The sequence below is a fragment of the Procambarus clarkii genome, chromosome 37 (genome assembly GCF_040958095.1).
Source record: "Procambarus clarkii isolate CNS0578487 chromosome 37, FALCON_Pclarkii_2.0, whole genome shotgun sequence".
NCBI classification, from domain to species: Eukaryota; Metazoa; Arthropoda; class Malacostraca; order Decapoda; family Cambaridae; genus Procambarus; species Procambarus clarkii.
Window position 1 is genome coordinate 39927967 of NC_091186.1, and position 18332 is coordinate 39946298.

Genomic DNA, 18332 nt, shown 5'->3' on the forward strand with positions numbered 1-18332 from the left:
GAGTCACCCGGCCGACGCCTCACGTCAATAACGAGGTTGTCAGGGCCAGCGAGCTGTCCACATTATAGCAGTCACCGGAGGTGCCATATAATGCCGGGGTAGCTGTCTCGAGATCACCACTACCCACCTGCTGCGTCATCAAGACTGCAGCCACTCCAGCAGTGTTGGAGGAGAGGTCAAGAAATGGAAAGCGCGTAGCAGTACTCAAGAATTTCGCCGGAAGATTAATGATTACGTCATCTGAAGTAACAAGAAAGCGGAAGTAAGGCGGTCACAGGTGGAAGGCACGGTTTCCCTACAGAGTACCAGGACTCGCCAATAGAAGGTCGCAAAATTGTCTCCTTTGGCCTAAAGTCGGCGGTACGAGGGTATACACAGTTGGTGTTTACGGCCTAGTAACCTGGTGACATCAAGAAACGCCTGAGATGATGTGAGCAATGATGGAAGACGAGATTCACCTGTTCTGCAAACAAGCAACCCGCCTCTACGACCTTCTGACACCACTCCTGCTAAGAGACACCGTTGGTACATCCAGTCCTGCTCTGCTGTGGTCATCTGCGACGTCAAGTTTAACATCAAGACTGCCGTGTGAACTGTGATTGATATGAAGGCGTGTGGACTGTCGAGAGCAAGATTAATGGCCGAAGTAACAGTATTCTACAGCTGTCACTTGGCACTCCGCTCTACTACACTCTGTCGTCATTCAGGAGTACCGGATGGGAGTACAAGAGGACCAGGTATTGATGTCTACACATGGGAAGAAGCAAGATCGACACCGTCATCGTCAGCGACTACATTCAGCATCCAGCAGCATTGATTTTTTTTTTCTCGATTACTCAATATGAACAATTGATACAAACAACAAAGTTGGCTCTGAACATCTGTGTAAAGAATATCTGGACACTTTTGTTTAAATGTTGAAAAACAGAGTTAGAATCACAATACTTTTTAAATGTTGAAAAACAGATTTAAAATAATTCTGGTATAATATATGAAAATTTTACTCTATAAATTGGTCATTGATTAACATCGAAGCCCCTATATAATTGTCTCAGCCCAGAACAAACGGTTATGGAAAATTATGTTGTGTGCTATTTTTTTCAGAATGTTTGAACACAGGAGAGGCGGACCAATATAAACATTGACACTTCTAGTGAGTGAGAACACTTGGCTGTACAGTCAGCTGAAACCTGTGATATAGTATAGGATTTTTTTTTTTTTTTTTTATTTTTAGATACATGTAATAAACGTTAGGTGTGTTCCTTAGCATGTCAAGCTTGACATTGATGGGGAGTGGTCAGTACACGGAGGTGAATTTGATAGTTCCGTAGTACACTCCCGGATGACTGAAAGTTCAGTCTGAAGATATAACTTTAATGTTTATGTTTGAGCACGGTGTGGCCGGCTCTAGAGGACACATGAACTTGGCTAGTGAAGCGCCAAGAGAGTTTAATAGCTAGTCTTTGATGATAGAGTAAGGACATGTTATTTAGCTATGTCAGTAAGGATAGAATGTATGTTTCCTGATGTTGGAGGATTGTTGTCAGTTGACAGCTGAGAAATTTATGAATTTAAACATGTTGATGTTGGACACTCAAATATTTGTCAAATTTTATTAGTTAGGTTAGCTTTTGTTTGTGGCATGAGTTGAATTGTTGGTTTGGATACTAAACCTCATGATTTTTAACAAATTAACAAGGTTTACTAAGTGCTTGTGCGGGGGGGTTGTAACAAACTAGGCTGGTTGTAAGAATTATCCAGAGTGGTTTATCGACAAAAGAGAATGGGAAGCTGGGCCCGCGTGGTGACCCGGGACCTGACCCCAGGGAATTCACGGTGTAAATAATCGACGCCTTGTTCATAGCTTCGTATAATGAACCATTCTATAATATTCAGTAATTTAGAGAAATTAGCCTTTATTCATTTTGTATTAAAATTGTATTGTATAATATTACTGGGTACAATATCAAGAGTATTCTGATTATTGAGTTAAGTCACCATCAGTGACGTCACGAATCAGATCTAAGTTGTAAAGCGCGAGTGACCGGCGGTCATAGGTCATCAGAGTTGACATGTCCACTATTTCTCAAAGTTCAAATAACCATTTGGTGATCGGGAACAGCTCTGCCATTAGATGCTTGTGTAATTTAACTTCAGTAAAATAATTCAACCAGTCTGGATCAATTAAGTACAACAGAGGTTAATTGTTATAACTTAAACCTGGCTAAGTAACTTGGTAAGCGATGCGGAACAATACAATGCTCTAGTCTGGGGAAGACCAGAGAGAGGGAAATCAGTGTGGATGCCAGATCAACTGGGAGAGGTCAACCATCTTACCTCTCTCCCAAGACCAGCCCCCAACATCTAGAGCTGGTCGCCCAAGGTAGAGTTGCTTTATGAGTTTTTTTTATAGGGATAGTCAACTCATTGCTGTTCAGGTCAAGTAGGGAGTGAACATCTTTAGATTTTGTTTAAGTTTTTCTTTTAATAAATTAATTAGTTAATAAATTGCATTTTTATTATTTCCATGTGTGGGTATATGTATGTGAACTTGTCCTGGTCACGTGGTCCACACGAGGCAGAGTTGGATTGGGCGCCGATTCTAACACCAAATCGGAAGTCATCTTTACCGTGTAATTAATTCCACACTTAAGAACTCTCAAGGTCATCGGTTATAGTGGGGATCAAGCCCCAAGGTTGATCAATTAGCATGATCGATCCAGACCTCGATCATTGCTCAGTGTTACTGGTCTGGTGGTGGCGGCGGAGGCGACTCTAGGGTTTTGCTCAAAGCCTAGGTCACGTCATACGGGTTGTAGAATCCTAAGTCGGTCAATCGTCTTAGGACCACGTGGCGTGGAGTCGGCTTTAGTGAAAGTTTTGGAGTCCCTTGTAGAGAATAAAAAGTAAGAATACGGGTAGAGGGGGGAAAAGAAGGAAAGATAATTCGAGAAACCCTACCCGTGTTACAGCAAGACCCCAAAAAAAAAAAAACTGGCAGGGCAAGCTAGGAAACCAAAGAAGGCGGAAGGGTCGTCGCCAGAACAGTACCCGAACCAAGGGGTACGAACAACTGCAATAGACCGAGACAAGGAAGCACATCACAGGACACAGGCTGACAAACGCCTAAGAACACATGCAGAACACCCCTGCTGCAGAGGAGGCAGGAAGAAAGAGCAGAAGCACAAAACCCCAGGATAACAACCAGGGGTGGACAATCAGGCAGGAACAAAAAAAAAAACCTACGCAATCCCCAGGCACAAAACGGCAGCAAAGTGCCACTCCACAACCGGACACAGGAACAAGGACACGCCACCGTGAAACACAGTACCAATGCACACGTGCAGCAGCAGCAACAGGCACCACTGCAACATGCAACATGTAAATAGCAACTCCCTTCTGCAAAGGCAGAGAACGGAGCAGGCAGACCCCAGACAGGGCCAACGGAGACACGACAAAACCCCGCAGGCCCAGAAACCTGCACCAGGCGACCGACGGTGGAGAAAACCCCGCTCGATACCTGCTGGATGAGGTACTGGGAGCTCTTTCACACCTCAAGCCCGGCCCAAGGCCAGGCTAGACCGGTCAGAGGGTGGCCCACCAGGCAGCTGCTAGGAGCAGTCCACCGGCCCACATACCCCCACAACCAGGACGGGCGGGAACTGCCATATGAAAACAGGCTAATGCGCCCTGGAAGTCCACGGACGAACCAGCAAGAAGGCTTATGCTCGCAAGTAGGTCGTGTAACAAGCACAGACCTCTGATGGTAATACAGTGTTCCCCAAATGTGCCAATAGCACCACTGCACTCCACTGGTACTATCCCGCAAGTTCTACCAGATAGGCAGGACCCAAGAGCCAGAGCTCAAATCCTGCAGGATTTGAGCTCTGGCTCAAATCCTGCAGCCAGGAGCCAAGAGCCTTACCAGGTGAGTACAGAACCAACCCTACAACCCCCACACCTCACAACATTAAAAAAGGAGGGTCCCCTGAATGACTCCAGCATGAGTTGGACATGCACATGAGGGGGACAGGAAGGGTTGAAAAAGGGACAGTCACTGGTGTGCGAACGGTCTCAGTCGTACAAAAATATACCTAAATAAAGACAGGTATATAAACAACTCCGCATCCAGCGCCCGGCCAAAAGACGCCAGACCGCAGAAACTCACCTGGCGAACGGTGGCACGAACTTGACACGACTCAACCGTGCCCAGAAGAACCAGGGAGCACCGCCAGGTGAAGACGCCAGAGCCGGACCCTGCCGGACCCGCAGGAGAGCAGGGAGAGGCGAAGGAGGCGGTCCACACCCGTGACACAGGGAAAATCGCGGTGTCCTCCCCACAACTGGGAACCAGGACACCCCCGGCGCGAAGGGGCACATACCTTAGCCAGGGAGAAGAACGAGAGGCGAAGCACTGTAGCAAAAAAGGCGCAAAACACCAGCACTGAAACACCGCCCAGACCAAAACAAACTCCACGGAGCATGCAGATAATACGCTGGCCGAACCGCACACCCTCTCTGCGGGAAGGTGCCAGCCAGGACTACTGCACGAGAAAAGTAGCCAAAAGAGGAAGCAGGAACAATAAAACCGGCCAAAGCAAAGAGCCCAAAAAGGAACCCAACCGGGCGACAAGCAGCCCAACCGGGCGACAAGCAGCCCAACCGGGCGACAAGCAGCCCAACTGGGCGACAAGCAGCCCAACCGGGCGACAAGCAGCCCAACCGGGCATCAAGCAGCCCAACCGGGCGACAAGCAGCCCAACCGGGCGACAAGGACGAGGAGCCGACAGACGTTCCAATAATGCGGGAAGTAGCGAAAAACCTTCCCGTACCCTCGAGAACACAGAAGCCAACACTAGTCCCGAAGGCACACGAAGGCGCAGGCGCACCCCGAGATCAGAAGTCACGCAGAACCCCATCGAACGGGGAAACATGACGAAAACACCGTCCCAAAAAGGGGTGGGAGGAAACATCCACCCACAGGACGGAACCAACCAACTCAAAGGCCAAGGAACCGAGCCCGGGGAGGGGCCGACGCCCAACAGCACGCAGGGCGTAGTCCGCGTAACCACAAGCCCCGCCTAAAGGGGGATAAAAAACCCCACGGGGTCCAACGGGGCCAAGGCCCCCCAAGCAGCCCCTCCCCAGCCCCGGGAACCGACACGACAGGCCCCGGGGCCGAACCGTTCCCCCAAAGCCCCGGCCGTACCAGAAAACCGGGGCAGCCGTGAAAACACTAAGGAAGGGAACCCACTGGCAGACTCATACAACACGGCTGGAGGAACAGGCTCAAATGCCCCCGTCACTACCCCGGAAGGGGAATTCCCCGAGACTGCCCGAGCCTCAACACCACCAAAAACCCCGCCCCGAACCTACAGATGGTAAGGAACCGGATGCAGGCAGGAAGGGTGATCCAGGGGAAAGACAAGGAGGCGTGGATGGAACCGAAGCAACCAACACCCCCAAGTCCCAAAACGAACTACAACGGGGCAGCCCCGGGGCTCCCGGGGAGGAAACCACGAGAACGTTGCCACCACCAAGGCTCAAGTGCAACGCCCCTGCTGCCTGCACCCGCTTCGTTAGCACAACTGGGTAACCAAGCCAATACGAGCAACCAAACTCGCAGGACTCCGGGTCGAAGGTGTCACCGACCCCACAGGCAGCAGACGGAGGCAAAACAGAGGGTCACCCAGAGACAAAGGGTGAGAGCAACCCTCAAACTCGCTGGAAGCGAGGGAGGGGACTCTGGGGTCACATCCATCGGACCCGCGCGCCCCCAGGGGTTTCCCATGGTCCCGAGCGTTTACTATAAGAGGACTCGCGCTCAGGTAATCCCAGGCAGGGTACTGCTAACCGGCACCCAAAGCTACCAAACAACTTTCTAAGAGCTGAACCCCCGGGACGTGTATACTCACGGGGACCTAGCAGGGGGTACCACCAGAAAATACTCAGAACACAAGGGACACAAGGGGCAAGAACGAAGGCAGACCCCCCCCCCCTCACCAGGTAGATAAACAAAAAGAAAAAGAAAACCCTGCAAGAGGACAGCGTACCCAAGTGGAACAGAGCCGGCCGCTATGATTGGTAAAGACAAGCTGCACAGTACCCTGCGCCCCACCAGTGCAAAAACTGCCCCTTACTCTAAGGCGAACAAGGGAGACAGAACACCCGAGCACACAAAGAGCGGCCGAAAACCAAGCAGTAAACGGCCAAGCAGGGGCAGGACACAAGGAACTTGTGGAAGGTGGCCCCAAGCCCCAAGGGCAGTACTTACAGGGCACCTAGGGAAGGGAACCTTAGGCGCATGCAGCCCGAGTACTGGAGAATCACTCCCGGCTCACGCACCACCTAGAAAACAGACACCACACTCTAGGTACAGTGCTGAAACAACCACTGGAGCCGGAGCACATAACCGTTGCCTATAGCATCAGCCGAAGAAGTGATGGGTGGATAGCCGGCGTGGGAGGTCTGGGGCTCCCCCTTCCCCCTCCCGGGGAGGGGGGAGCTGCGCAGACAGCGGCACGGTGACGTATGACGTCATACTAGTTTCCTTGTTTTCTGTTGAAGAGTTCTATCCACTAGTTCGGCTTTAGGTAGCAATTTTCACCAGAATAGGGGTTTGTTTTGGAATGCTTACCTTTCTGGATGCTTGACCTGGTCGATGGCAGACATAGAATGCTTCCAACCACACGGGGGTTTCTATAGGCCATTGCTCCCCTTGCCTCTCTGAGGGGGCCAGGTTCTGGCCGTGGTCCCTGGTAGGCCCTTGAACTCCATACACATGACTGATGCCAAAGTTTGACATTAGCATATCAGCTGGTAAAGCTCCGAGGAGCCGACGGGGCTCCCCCCAGAAAAGAAGCATTTAGTAATTAATATACAAATATAAAAAAGCCAAAATTTAGATATGGTTAGGCTAGGTAAGGCCTGATCACTCATGTGTTACTCTCAGCAATGACATTGGAAGTTCACTGACTTCTAGTTATGTCACAATCAACAAAGAAAGTTAGTAATTGTTGGACACTTTTGATTTCATGTCTTTTGCTGTTCTTTCTTAGCAATGAACTTTCTTAGTTCCATTCCTGAGCTAGCACTGCTTGATAAGATTTGGGTTTTGTTTGTGAATATGATGCAGTCTGTAGAGGAGGATCAACGCTGCTTGGTAAGACACTCATTAACCCTTAAAGTGCGCATCACGTCATATGAAGTATAAATCGTTTTACCAGTCAACTGCGCTTCACGTTATATGACGATTATGGGTACCGCGCACGATTTGAAAGGCCCGCGGTGTAGCTGGGGGTCCCATACGCTGCCCAGGGGCTCTAGTAAACAGCGGCCATTTTGAAAAAAATTCCCGCTCACGAACCGAAGGCATGGGAGGCCTGGCGAGTGTCACCATGGCGAGCGCACGGTCAAACGCCTCACGGGCACGCACCACTCAATCCCTCACCCCGGAGCAAATAGCCCACGAATTATTCTCTGAAGGTGAAGAAAGTGTGTTTGATGATTCAGACAACGATGAGGATTATACACAGTTGTCAGGTGATAGTAGCAGCAGCAGTGAGAGTGACAATGCTCGCCATGCCATGGCGAGGCCTCTACGCTCACCCATGCCTCCTCGGCCAGTTTCTACCCCAATTCTACCACGACCTCACAGTTCCTGTGGATATTTTCTGTTTGAGGGTGACGAGTCAGAGGGAGGTGACTCCTTTTCTGGGTTTAGTGACTCAGATCATAGTTTTATTGAGCCTGTGGCTGGTACCAGTGTTGTAACTGGGCGAGAAATTGTCGCGTCAGCAGCATCTCGCCCAGCCAAGCGCCACCGCATGGCACCACATGAGGGACCAAGACCCTCGTGTTCACGTGCACCCACCTCACGTTCACGTAGCCGCCGTGCTTCTCGCAGACGGTATTCAGCTCCTGGTCGCCGGTATGCATCGCTTCCTCGCCGTCTTTCCTCTGCATCTCGCAGGACGTCTGGTGTACTTGAGTGGAGTGATGGTGACGATTTTATTCCTAATATTCCTCACTTTGACGATAAAGATGTAGGGATTACAAACCTTTTCCCTAATCAAGGTGAGGACATGGCTGAGATGGAATATTTTACAGCATTCTATGATGAACCACTCATGGAATACATTGTACACCAAACGAACCTGCATGCTGCTTACCTGATTGAGAGGGAAATCACAGAATCTTCACGACAGCAGCGTTGGAAAAATACCACAGTTGCGGAAATGTATGTGTTTTTGGCACTCTGTTTGTTGATGAAGCACTGTCACAAACATGCAATAAGTGACTATTGGAGCAAGGACAAGACAATACCAACACCTTTATTCGGGAAATATATGACACGAGACAGGTTTCAGATACTCCTCAGGTGTCTACATTTTGGAAGTGTTCAGGACCGAACACCTGATGATAGACTGTGGCGAGTGAGGTACTACATAAACGATGTTATTGGAAAATTCAGAGATTTTTACGTACCAGCACAGAAGCTGGTGGTTGATGAATCTCTTGTACTTTTCAAGGGACGTGTTCCATTCAAACAGTACATTCCCTCAAAACGAAACCGATTTGGCCTGAATTTTTTTGTTCTTTGTGATTGTGACACAGGATACGTGTTACACATGATTCTGTACTCGGCTAGTGATGTAGACATTCCCGGTAACGACGAACATGGATTCTCGGGGAGTGTAGTGAAGACCATCATGGCTCCGTGGATGAACAAGGGACACATTTTATACACAGATAATTACTATACAAGTCCCTTGCTAGCTCGGTTCTTGCTAGAAAATAAAACCGGATTGGTTGGTACAGTAAAGCCACAACGAAGGGAAATGCCTGTGTTTGACAACGACATTGCAGTTGGTGAGTGTCAGAGAAGGAAAAGTGATAACATTCTGTCAGTTCGGTGGAAAGACAAAAGAGAGGTGAACTTGTTGACAACAATTCATGATGGAACAATGGTGAACAGTGGGAAAGTGAACCATAAAACAAATGCACCACTATATAAGCCAGACTGTGTTTTAGACTATAATATCAACATGCAGTTGATTGATAAATCAGACATGATGATTGGCACTGCAGAGTGTGTGCGGAAGACATGTAGGTGGACGAAAAACGTGTTCTTCCATCTTGTGGACATGAGCATGCTGAACTGTTTCAACATGTACCTTGTGAGAACTGGACGTAAGCCCACTTTCCGTGACTTTGTATTTGATACTGCAATACAGTTATTAGGAAAGTTTGCAAAAGATGTCCCAGGTATTCAGCGGCCCATCATAAACCCACTGTTGCAGTATGCTGGTACTCCACGCCTCGCTCACACTGAAGGCTTCCTAGCACACAGACTCAAGTATTTGCCACCTGGTGTGAAGCGTGCAATAGCCCAACGTGATTGCTTGGTGTGTAAAACAACGACACGTAGAGACAAGAAACGGAAGCTTGTGCAAACATGGTGTGAAACGTGTGGTATCCCATTATGTGCTGTCGACTGCTTCAATGACTACCACAGTCTAGAAAACTTCTAAGTGTGCTTCAAAGTGTGTATAGCGTGTGCGAGTGTGTAAATATGTAAACATATAAGCAGATAGCGTGTGCGTGTGTGTAAATATATACAAATATAAGCAGAACATACAATATAATAGACTGTAATGACATATTATATTGCCGTAATTGAAAACATTTGTGTGCGCCTGTGTATACTCAAATATGCAACAATTATTGATACAAAATATGTTCAAACAGTATTTGAAACACAATTAGTGAAAAAAATTGGATAAAATGCGCCTAGACATTGTAAATAAATAGCGCGAAAATATATTTGTGGCAACTCTGGCTGTTTGAGGACCGCGCGCAACACCTCTGGGGCGTGTACTGCATGAGCGAACATGCAGATTGTGACGTCATCACTGAGCTTTCCGGCTCTATTGCAACAAAAGTAAGTACAATAGAATTTTTTTTTTATTTTTCCCGTGATCAGTGAACAGAACTTAACAGATTAGCAAAAAAAAAAAAAAAATTTTTTTTTTTTCAAAATGACATGCACCTGTGGGGATGGCAGGATATTAGACCCCGAGCATGTTAAGGGTTAATATAAAGATTGGTTTTATATTTGTAGCTGATTGAATGAGGTCTTACTTGTCATTGGATAAGCTAGTTTAGTGAGCATCTGCCTGGTGCTGTGGTGATTGTTTTTATCTATTCTGATAGATTTAATAGTATCATTAAAGTTTATCTCTGATGTAATCAGTTGATGGGCTACACTTGAACAGTTTTGACCTTCTTGTTCTTCAGGCAGTTCAGTAGAGCTGATGATGAGCAAATCATGGAGTTTTTGTTGATACTGTTGTCTGGAGAGCCTGAAACACTTATAAATTCAGTACTACCTACCTAACTACACATGCTGTATTGCATATTAATGGGTTATAAGGCAGTCCAAACATGGTATAAGTATGGAATACTATAACTCTCATACTGGGTGGGGTGGATATTATGAGGGACTGGTGGCTCATAACAGTTGTCATTAACATGTGTTGGTGAGTGTATTAATAATTATCACTTTTGCACTCCGATGTCGCTTTCCAGTGACATCCGTTTTTCTCCTGGGCCGTCTCGGATGATGTGGTCAGAATCATCTATTAAAATATTTGTTAAAAATTAAAATTTTAACTGATCAATCTGGGTGTGGTTTCAAAATGAGCGCCTTTAGATTGCACACAATTTGGTGCCAAAATGAAAGACGTCACATGAAAATTGGTGTCGGAACACTGGAAAGATATAAATATTTAGTATTTCTTTTGATTTTGGCTATGATGAATTGTTCTAAAATTAATGGTAATTACTGTACTGTAGTGTATAGGCCGCTCCACATCTCCCTTATCCCCCCAGGTGGTCCCTCCCAACGCTCCTCTCTCTCCTAACACATCCTACCCACCCCACCCCCGCCTACACCATGCGCCTCAAGCCACAGCCATACGGGATTAATACGGTACGGCCCGCGGCCTGGCTTTCATATCCGAACAATTCACTCGTTGTCCGGCTGACTGTCCGGATATTGTAACATAGGAAGCAAGTTATTAACTGGCCCAGATTTTCCGGCTCCTAAGGACATTTTGGCTGGATCTTGAGAACTTTATCCGGTCACGATTTTGGCCGTATAAGGGGGTTTTCCGGATATTCGAATCCCGGATAATCGAGTGTCTACAGTAATTATTTTGTGTGACATGGAGTTGGAATTGAGCTGTGTTTTTATCATACCGTAAATTTTGTGAGTACTGTATAGAATTTTTTTAATTTTTTTCATTTTTTTAACTGCTTTTCTTATATTTCAGTGATGGGAACATCAGATCATGTGATGTTTCCAATTTTCTAATGGGAACATCAGATCATTTGGGAATGTATCGGATGAGGGAGTAGGGAATGGTGGAGAGGACGAGGGGACGGAGGTGGGGAATGATGGGGAGGACGAGGTGACGGGAGTGGGGGGATGGTGAGGGAGACAGAGGAGGGGGGGTAATGGTGGGAAGGACGAGGAGATGGGGGTTACCTTGAGGTGCTTCCGGGGCTTAGCGTCCCCGCGGCCCGGTCGTTGACCAGGCCTCCTGGTTGCCGGACTGATCAACCAGGCTGTTGGACGTGGCTGCTCGCAGTCTGATGTATGAGTCACAGCCTGGTTGATCAGGTATCCTTTGGAGGTGCTTATCCAGTTCTCTCTTGAACACTGTGAGGGGTTTGCCAGTTATGCCCCTTATGTGTAGTGGAAGCGTGTTGAACAGTCTCGGGCCTCTGATGTTGATAGAGTTCTCTCTCAGAGTACCTGTTGCACCTCTGCTTTTCAACGGGGGTATTCTGCACATCCTGCCATGTCTTCTGGTCTCATGTGATGTTATTTCTGTGTGCAGGTTTGGGACCAGCCCCTCTAATATTTTCCACGTGTAATTTATTATGGACCTCTCCTGCCTGCGCTCAAGGGAATACAGTTTTAGGCTCTTTAGTCTGGGGAGTTGGGGATGGTGGGGCCGAGGGAACTGGGGAATGGAGAATGGTGGGGAGGACAAGGGTACAGGGGAGTTGGTGATGGTGAAGAGGATGAGGGGACTGTGGAGGGGGGGAATGGTAGGGAGGATGAGTTGACGGGGGAGTGAGAGATGGTTTGGAGGACGAGGGGATGATGTAGTGGGGAATGGTTGGGAGGATGAGGAGACTGGGGAATGGTGGGGAGGACTGGGAGACAGGGAAAAGTTGCTGTGGCTCAAGATCGCACATGCGTTGTTGAGCCACAGCAACGCGTGGCCAAGTACAGCTAGTAAGGAATAATGTAAATTGGATTAATCAGTTCCAAACCACAAAAATAAATACTGTATGGTTATACAATAATTAAATGGAATAAATGCTAACACACTACACTTTACCTGTACTTCGGAGAGTTGATGGCATATGTGGAAACTAGTGAGGCAGAGGAAGAGAGATGTTCTTTGGCAGGGGAGTCCCCTAACATTAAAACTTCTGGAAGTTGTACTTCTGATGTTCTTTCTCTTTTCTGTTTCCCTCATTACACTCACTGAATGCTTTCCATACAAGAAACTTGTCCAAGGATGATTGTTTTTGCCTGTGCATTAAAATGTTTTTAAAGTGAGACATAGCATTGTCATTCAACAGATTTGTAACACAGTTTTTCAAGGTGATAATTTCAAGAAAAGGTTTACACTTTCCCTCATTTTGCACACATTTCTTTTAATAGAGAACTAGATTTAGGCATACCAAACTCTGTAACAAGAGCTGACACTCAGGTACCACTCTCATATTTAGCTGTGAGTTCTTTCTTCATCTGTATTGTGATTCTAACCATTTTTCTTTTTGTTAGGCTCATATCACAAACTTTCATAGGTGTCATGGTGACTTATTTATAATAAGAATATAAAAAATATCCAAGAGAAAAGTGTAGTAGGTTGTGCACTGAACAACAGCTATGGTGAAACTGATGCATCAGGGACCCGTGTTTACATCTGAGTGCCGAGCAAACAGACGAATACCGAACATGAACACAGCGTCTGAATACCGAAAAGTGTGAATTATGAGCAGTGCAAATACCGAGGCTCCTCTGTACAAAGAAATTATGTAAATATTATGTAATTTGTATCGGTAAATACAGTACAGTACTGTAATATTACTTTTTGTTCTAAATTCTTCTAGCTTAACCAAATATTTTTTTCCACAGGATGTTCACCCAGAGGAATGTTCACTGTGTTTTAACAATTATGAAGACAATCTGCTACGGCCTCGCACACTGCCTTGCGGACACACATTCTGCTCCCAGTGTATTGACAATGCTATCAAGAATGGGCAGCTGACCTGCCCCAGGTGCCATGCCCAACATGCTGCCACAGCTGCTACTCAGTTCTCAATTAATTATGGTATGGAGGCCCTTATCAGAAAACTAAAAGGTATCGAGGATGTACCAGGAAAATCCATTAAAGCTCCTGCAAGAGGCATCAGTAAGACGTTACGTTCCCTGGTGCAGGAGCAGAAGAGCATCATCAGCATCCTCATTACTAGCTGTGAAGAGGTACTGTCCCAGCTGGGGTGGTACCGGGGGCAGCTGGGGGACTGGAAGACTCACCACCTCCAGCTCCAGGACAGACTCTATGCTCTGGTAGAGCAGAACAAGTCAGCAATGAAGCTCTTGGAACTGGAGGATACCAGTGTGGTGGATATAACAACACAAGGAGAGGAAGGGAAGACTCAGCTGCAGGTCATGGTGGGGAGCCTCGACACAGTCAACACAGCACAGGAAGTTGACACAACCATAGACACAGCTCATGAGTGCAAGATGAAGGTAGAAGATTGGCTCCAGAAGTGCCAGGAACTCTTCCCAGATGTCAAGACTGTCCACACCTCAGTGAAGGTACGCTGCTGAAGGTCACATTGTTCTCACCCAACTGAGTGTAGTTTTGCCTCTATATAAACACTTTTGACATGGAGACACATCAAGATGAGAGTAGACTTTATATATAGGAAACATTTTGCTCTAATGCCTGAAACATTTTTATTAATAAAGTCAATTGTAATCTTGGTGTTTCTCTACACTGTGGTCAGCGTAGAGAAACATTACTTATATTGTCAAATTACTTTACTCAGTCTGATGCTTCATTATAGTCCAGTTACTTTACTCAGTCTGATGCTTCATTGTAGTCCCATTACTTTACTCAGAGCCTGATGCTTCATTATAGTCCAGTTACTTTACTCAGAGCCAAATGCTTCATTATAGTCCAGTTACTTTACTCAGAGCCTGATGCTTCATTATAGTCCAGTTACTTTACTCAGAGCCTGATGCTTCATTATAGTCCAGTTACTTTACTCAGTGCCTAATGCTTCATTATAGTCCTGTTACTTTACTCAGAGCCTGATGCTTCATTGTAGTCCAGTTACTTTACTTGGAGCCTGATGCTTCATTATAGTCCAGTTACTTTACTCAGAGCCTGATGCTTCATTATAGTCCAGTTACTTTACTCAGAGCCAGATGCTTCATTATAGTCCAGGTTCCACATTAATGTTTGTGTTGGTAATGACAGGTGCAGGAGACCATCAGGGAGGCCCTGGAGATGATGACCACAGACAGGTGCCACAGCTGACCCCGTACACCTGGGAGACTCAGCCTCCAGTATTAATGTTTGTGTTGGTAATGACAGGTGCAGGAGACCATCAGGGAGGCCCTGGAGATGATGACCACAGAGACAGGTGCCACAGCTGACCCCGTACACCTGGGAGACTCAGCCTCCACCATTAATGTTTGTGTTGGTAATGACAGGTGCAGGAGACCATCTGGGAGGCCCTGGAGATGATGACCACAGAGACAGGTACCACAGCTGACCCCGTACACCTGGGAGACTCAGCCTCCAGCATCATGAAAAAAGTTCGGGAAATCACTGGAGAGATCACTCAGAAGAAATTAACAGTAAGTTTTTTATTTCTCTCCTAGGTCATATTACAAGATATTGAGTTGCGTTTTGAGGAAAGGAAGCCTGTTCTTAGGTTTATTGTTCTTAGGTTTGTTCTTCTATTTATTTATTATAGACTTTCCTTAACATACAATCTAAAATAGTTGTCTAACTCCTGGATAAATATATTCTGGTAGGTGAACAGGGACATCAGGTGAAAGGAAACATGGGATCCATTTCTGGCCTGCATGGTGATTGAACCTGTGATCCTCTATTGAACCCGGGATCCTGGCCCCCGTCACAGAGGCGCAGAGAGCGGGTGACACTCCACCAACCTACTGGGAAAGCATCCAGGAAGACAGTGAACCAAAACAGACCACTGCAGGGTTCGAAGAGACTGAAGCCTTCAAACTGCTAATAAACTCCCAAACAATGCCAGCACCAACCCCTTGCCAGTAGAGGGAGGCTGGAGCTACAGGTCCAACACCAACCCCCCTGGCAGTAGAGGGGGGCTGGAGCTACAGGTCCAGCACCAACCCCCTGGCAGTAGAGGGGGGCTGGAGCTACAGGTCTAGAACCAACCCCCTGCCAGTAGAGGGGGGAGCTGGAGCATCAGATCCAGCACCAACCCCCTGCCAGTAAAGGGGGGCTGAAGCTACAGGATCAGCACCAACCTCCTGCCAGTAGAGGGGGGGGGGCTGGAGCTACAGGTCCAGCACCAACCCCCTGCCAGTAGAGGGGCTGTAGCTACAAATCCAGCACCCACCCCTAGCCAGTAGAGGTGGGGCTGGAGCTCAGGTCCAGCACCAACCCCCTGCCAGTATAGGGGGCTGGAGCTACTGGTCCAGCACGAACCCCCTGCCAGTAGATTGGGGACTGAAGCTACAAATCCAGCAGCAACTCCTTGCCAGTAGAGGGGGGAGCTGGAGCTACAGGTCCAGCAGCAACCCCTGCCAGTAGAGTGGGGGCTGGAACAAAAGGGCCATCCCCAACCCCCCTGCCAGTAGAAAGGGGGCTGGAGCTACAGGTTCAGCATAAACCCCCTGCCAGTAGAGGGGAGCTGGAGCTACAGGTCCAGCAGCATTCCCTGCCAGTAGAAGGGGGCTGGAGCTACAGGTCCAGCACCAACCCCCTGCCAGTAGAGGGGGGCTGGGTCTACAGATCCAACACCAACCCCCTGCCAGTAGAGGGGGGCTGGAGCTACAGGTCTAGCACAAACCTCCCTGCCAGTAGAGGGGGGGGGGGGCTGGAGCTTCAAGTCCAGCACCAACCCCCTGCTAGTAGAGGGGGGGGGCTGGGGCTACGGATCCAACACCAACTCCCTGCCAGTAGAGGGGGGCTGGAGTTTCAGGTCCAGCACCAACCCCCTGCCAGTAGAGTGGAGCTGGGGCTACAGGTCCAGCACCAACCCCGTCCAGTAGAGGGGGGCTGGGGCTACAGGTCCAGCACCAACCCCCTGCCAGTAGAGGTGGGCTGGGGCTACAGGTCCAGCACCAACCCCCTGCCAGTAGAGGGGCGCTGAAGCAACAGGTCCAGCACCAACGCCAGTAGAGGGGAGGGTTGGAGCTACAGGTCCAGCATCAATCCCCTGCCAGTAGAGGGAGGCTGGAGCTACAAGTTCAGCTCCAACCCCCCTTGCCTGTAGAGAGGGCTGAAGCTATATGTCCAGCACCAACCCCCCTTGCCTGTTGAGAGGGCTGAAGCTATATGTCCAGCACCAACCCCTGCAAGTAGAGGGGGCTGAAGCTACAGGTCCAGCACCAAACCCCTGCCAGTAGAGAGGGGGCTGGAGCTACAGGTCCAGCACCAACCCCCTGCCAGTTGGGGGGGGGCTGGAGCTACAGATCCAACACCAACCCCTTCAAGTAGAGGGGGGGCTGGAGCTACTGGTCCAGCACCAACCCCCTGCCAGTAGAGGGGGGCTGGAGCTATAGGTCCAGCACCAACCCCCCTGCCAGCAGAGTGAGGCTGGAGCTAATGGTCCAGCACCAACCCACTGCCAGTAGAGGGGGGCTGGAGCTACAGGAACAGCACCAATTCCCTGCCAGTAGAGGGGGCTGGAGCTTCAGGTCCAGCACAAACCCCCAGCCAGTAGAGTGGGGCTGGAGCTACAGGTCCAGCTCAAACCCCCTGCCAGTAGAGGGGGGGGGGGGCTGGAGCTACAGGTCCAGCACCAACCCCCCTGCCAGTGGAGGGGGGCTGGAGCTACAGGTCCAGCACCAATCCCCCTGCCAGCAGAGGGGGGGGCTGGAGCTACAGGTCCAACACCAACTCTCTGCTAGTAGAGGGGGGCTGGAGCTACAGGTCCAGCACCAACCCCCTGCCAGTATAGGGGGCTGGAGCTACAGGTCCAGCACCAACTCTCTGCCAGTAGAGGGGGGCTGGAGCTACAGGTCCAGCACCAACCCCCTGCCAGTAGAGGGGGGCTAGAGCTACAGGTCCAGCACCAACCCTCTGCCACTAGAGGGGGGGCTGGAGCTACAGGTCCAGCACCAACTCTCTGCCAATAGAGGGGGGGCTGGAGCTACAGGTCTAGCACCAACCCTCTGCCAGTAGAGGGGAGCTGGAGCTACAGGTCCAGCACCAACCCCCTGCCAGTAGAGGAAAGCTGGAGCTACAGGTCTAGCGTAAACCCTCTGCCAGTAGAGGGGGCCTGGAGCTACAGGTCCAGCACCAACCCCCTGCCAGTAGAGGGGGGCTGGAGCTATAGGTCCAGCACCAACCCCCTTGCCAGTAAAGTGAGGCTGGAGCTAAAGGTCCAGCACCAACTCCCTGCCAGTAGAGAGGGGGCTGGAGCTACAGGTCCAGCTGCAACCCCTTGTCAGTAGAGGAAGGCTGGAGCTATAAGTCCAGCACCAACCCCCTGCCAGTAGAGGGGGGGTTGGAGCTACAAATCCAGCACCAACCCCTTGCCAGTAGAGGGGGGGCTGAATCTACAGGTCTAGCACCCACCCCCTGCCAGTAGAGGGGGGCTGGAGCTACAGGAACAGCACCAATCCCCTGCCAGTAGAAGGGGCGCTGGAGCTTCAGGTCCAGCACAAACCCCCTGCCAGTATAGGGGGCTGGAGCTACAGGTCCAGCACCAACTCTCTGCCAGTAGAGGGGGTTGGAGCTACAGGTCCAACACCAACCCCTTGCCAGTAGAGGGGGGCTGGAGCTACAGGTCCAGCACCAACCCTCTGCAACTAGAGGGGGGGCTGGAGCTACAGGTCTAGCACCAACCCTCTGCCAGTAGAGGGGAGCTGGAGCTATAGGTCCAGCACCAACCCCTTGCCAGTAGAGGAAAGCTGGAGCTACAGGTCCAGCGTAAACCCTCTGCCAGTAGAGGGGGGCTGGAGCTACAGGTCCAGCACCAACCCCCCTGCCAGTAGAGGAAAGCTGGAGCTACAG

General features: G+C 49.3%; 1 protein-coding gene across 1 annotated transcript in view; it reads left to right on the forward strand.

Moving 5' to 3' along the window:
- The window catches only part of LOC138372112 (tripartite motif-containing protein 59-like), an 85820-nt gene that overhangs the window by 28822 nt on the left and 38666 nt on the right, over positions 1-18332 (forward strand). Inside the window, exon 3 of the mRNA XM_069337405.1 lies at positions 13223-14959. Within this exon, the coding sequence (XP_069193506.1) occupies positions 13223-13921 (699 nt within the window). The 3' untranslated portion in view covers positions 13922-14959. The remainder of the gene's footprint in view (positions 1-13222; positions 14960-18332) is intronic.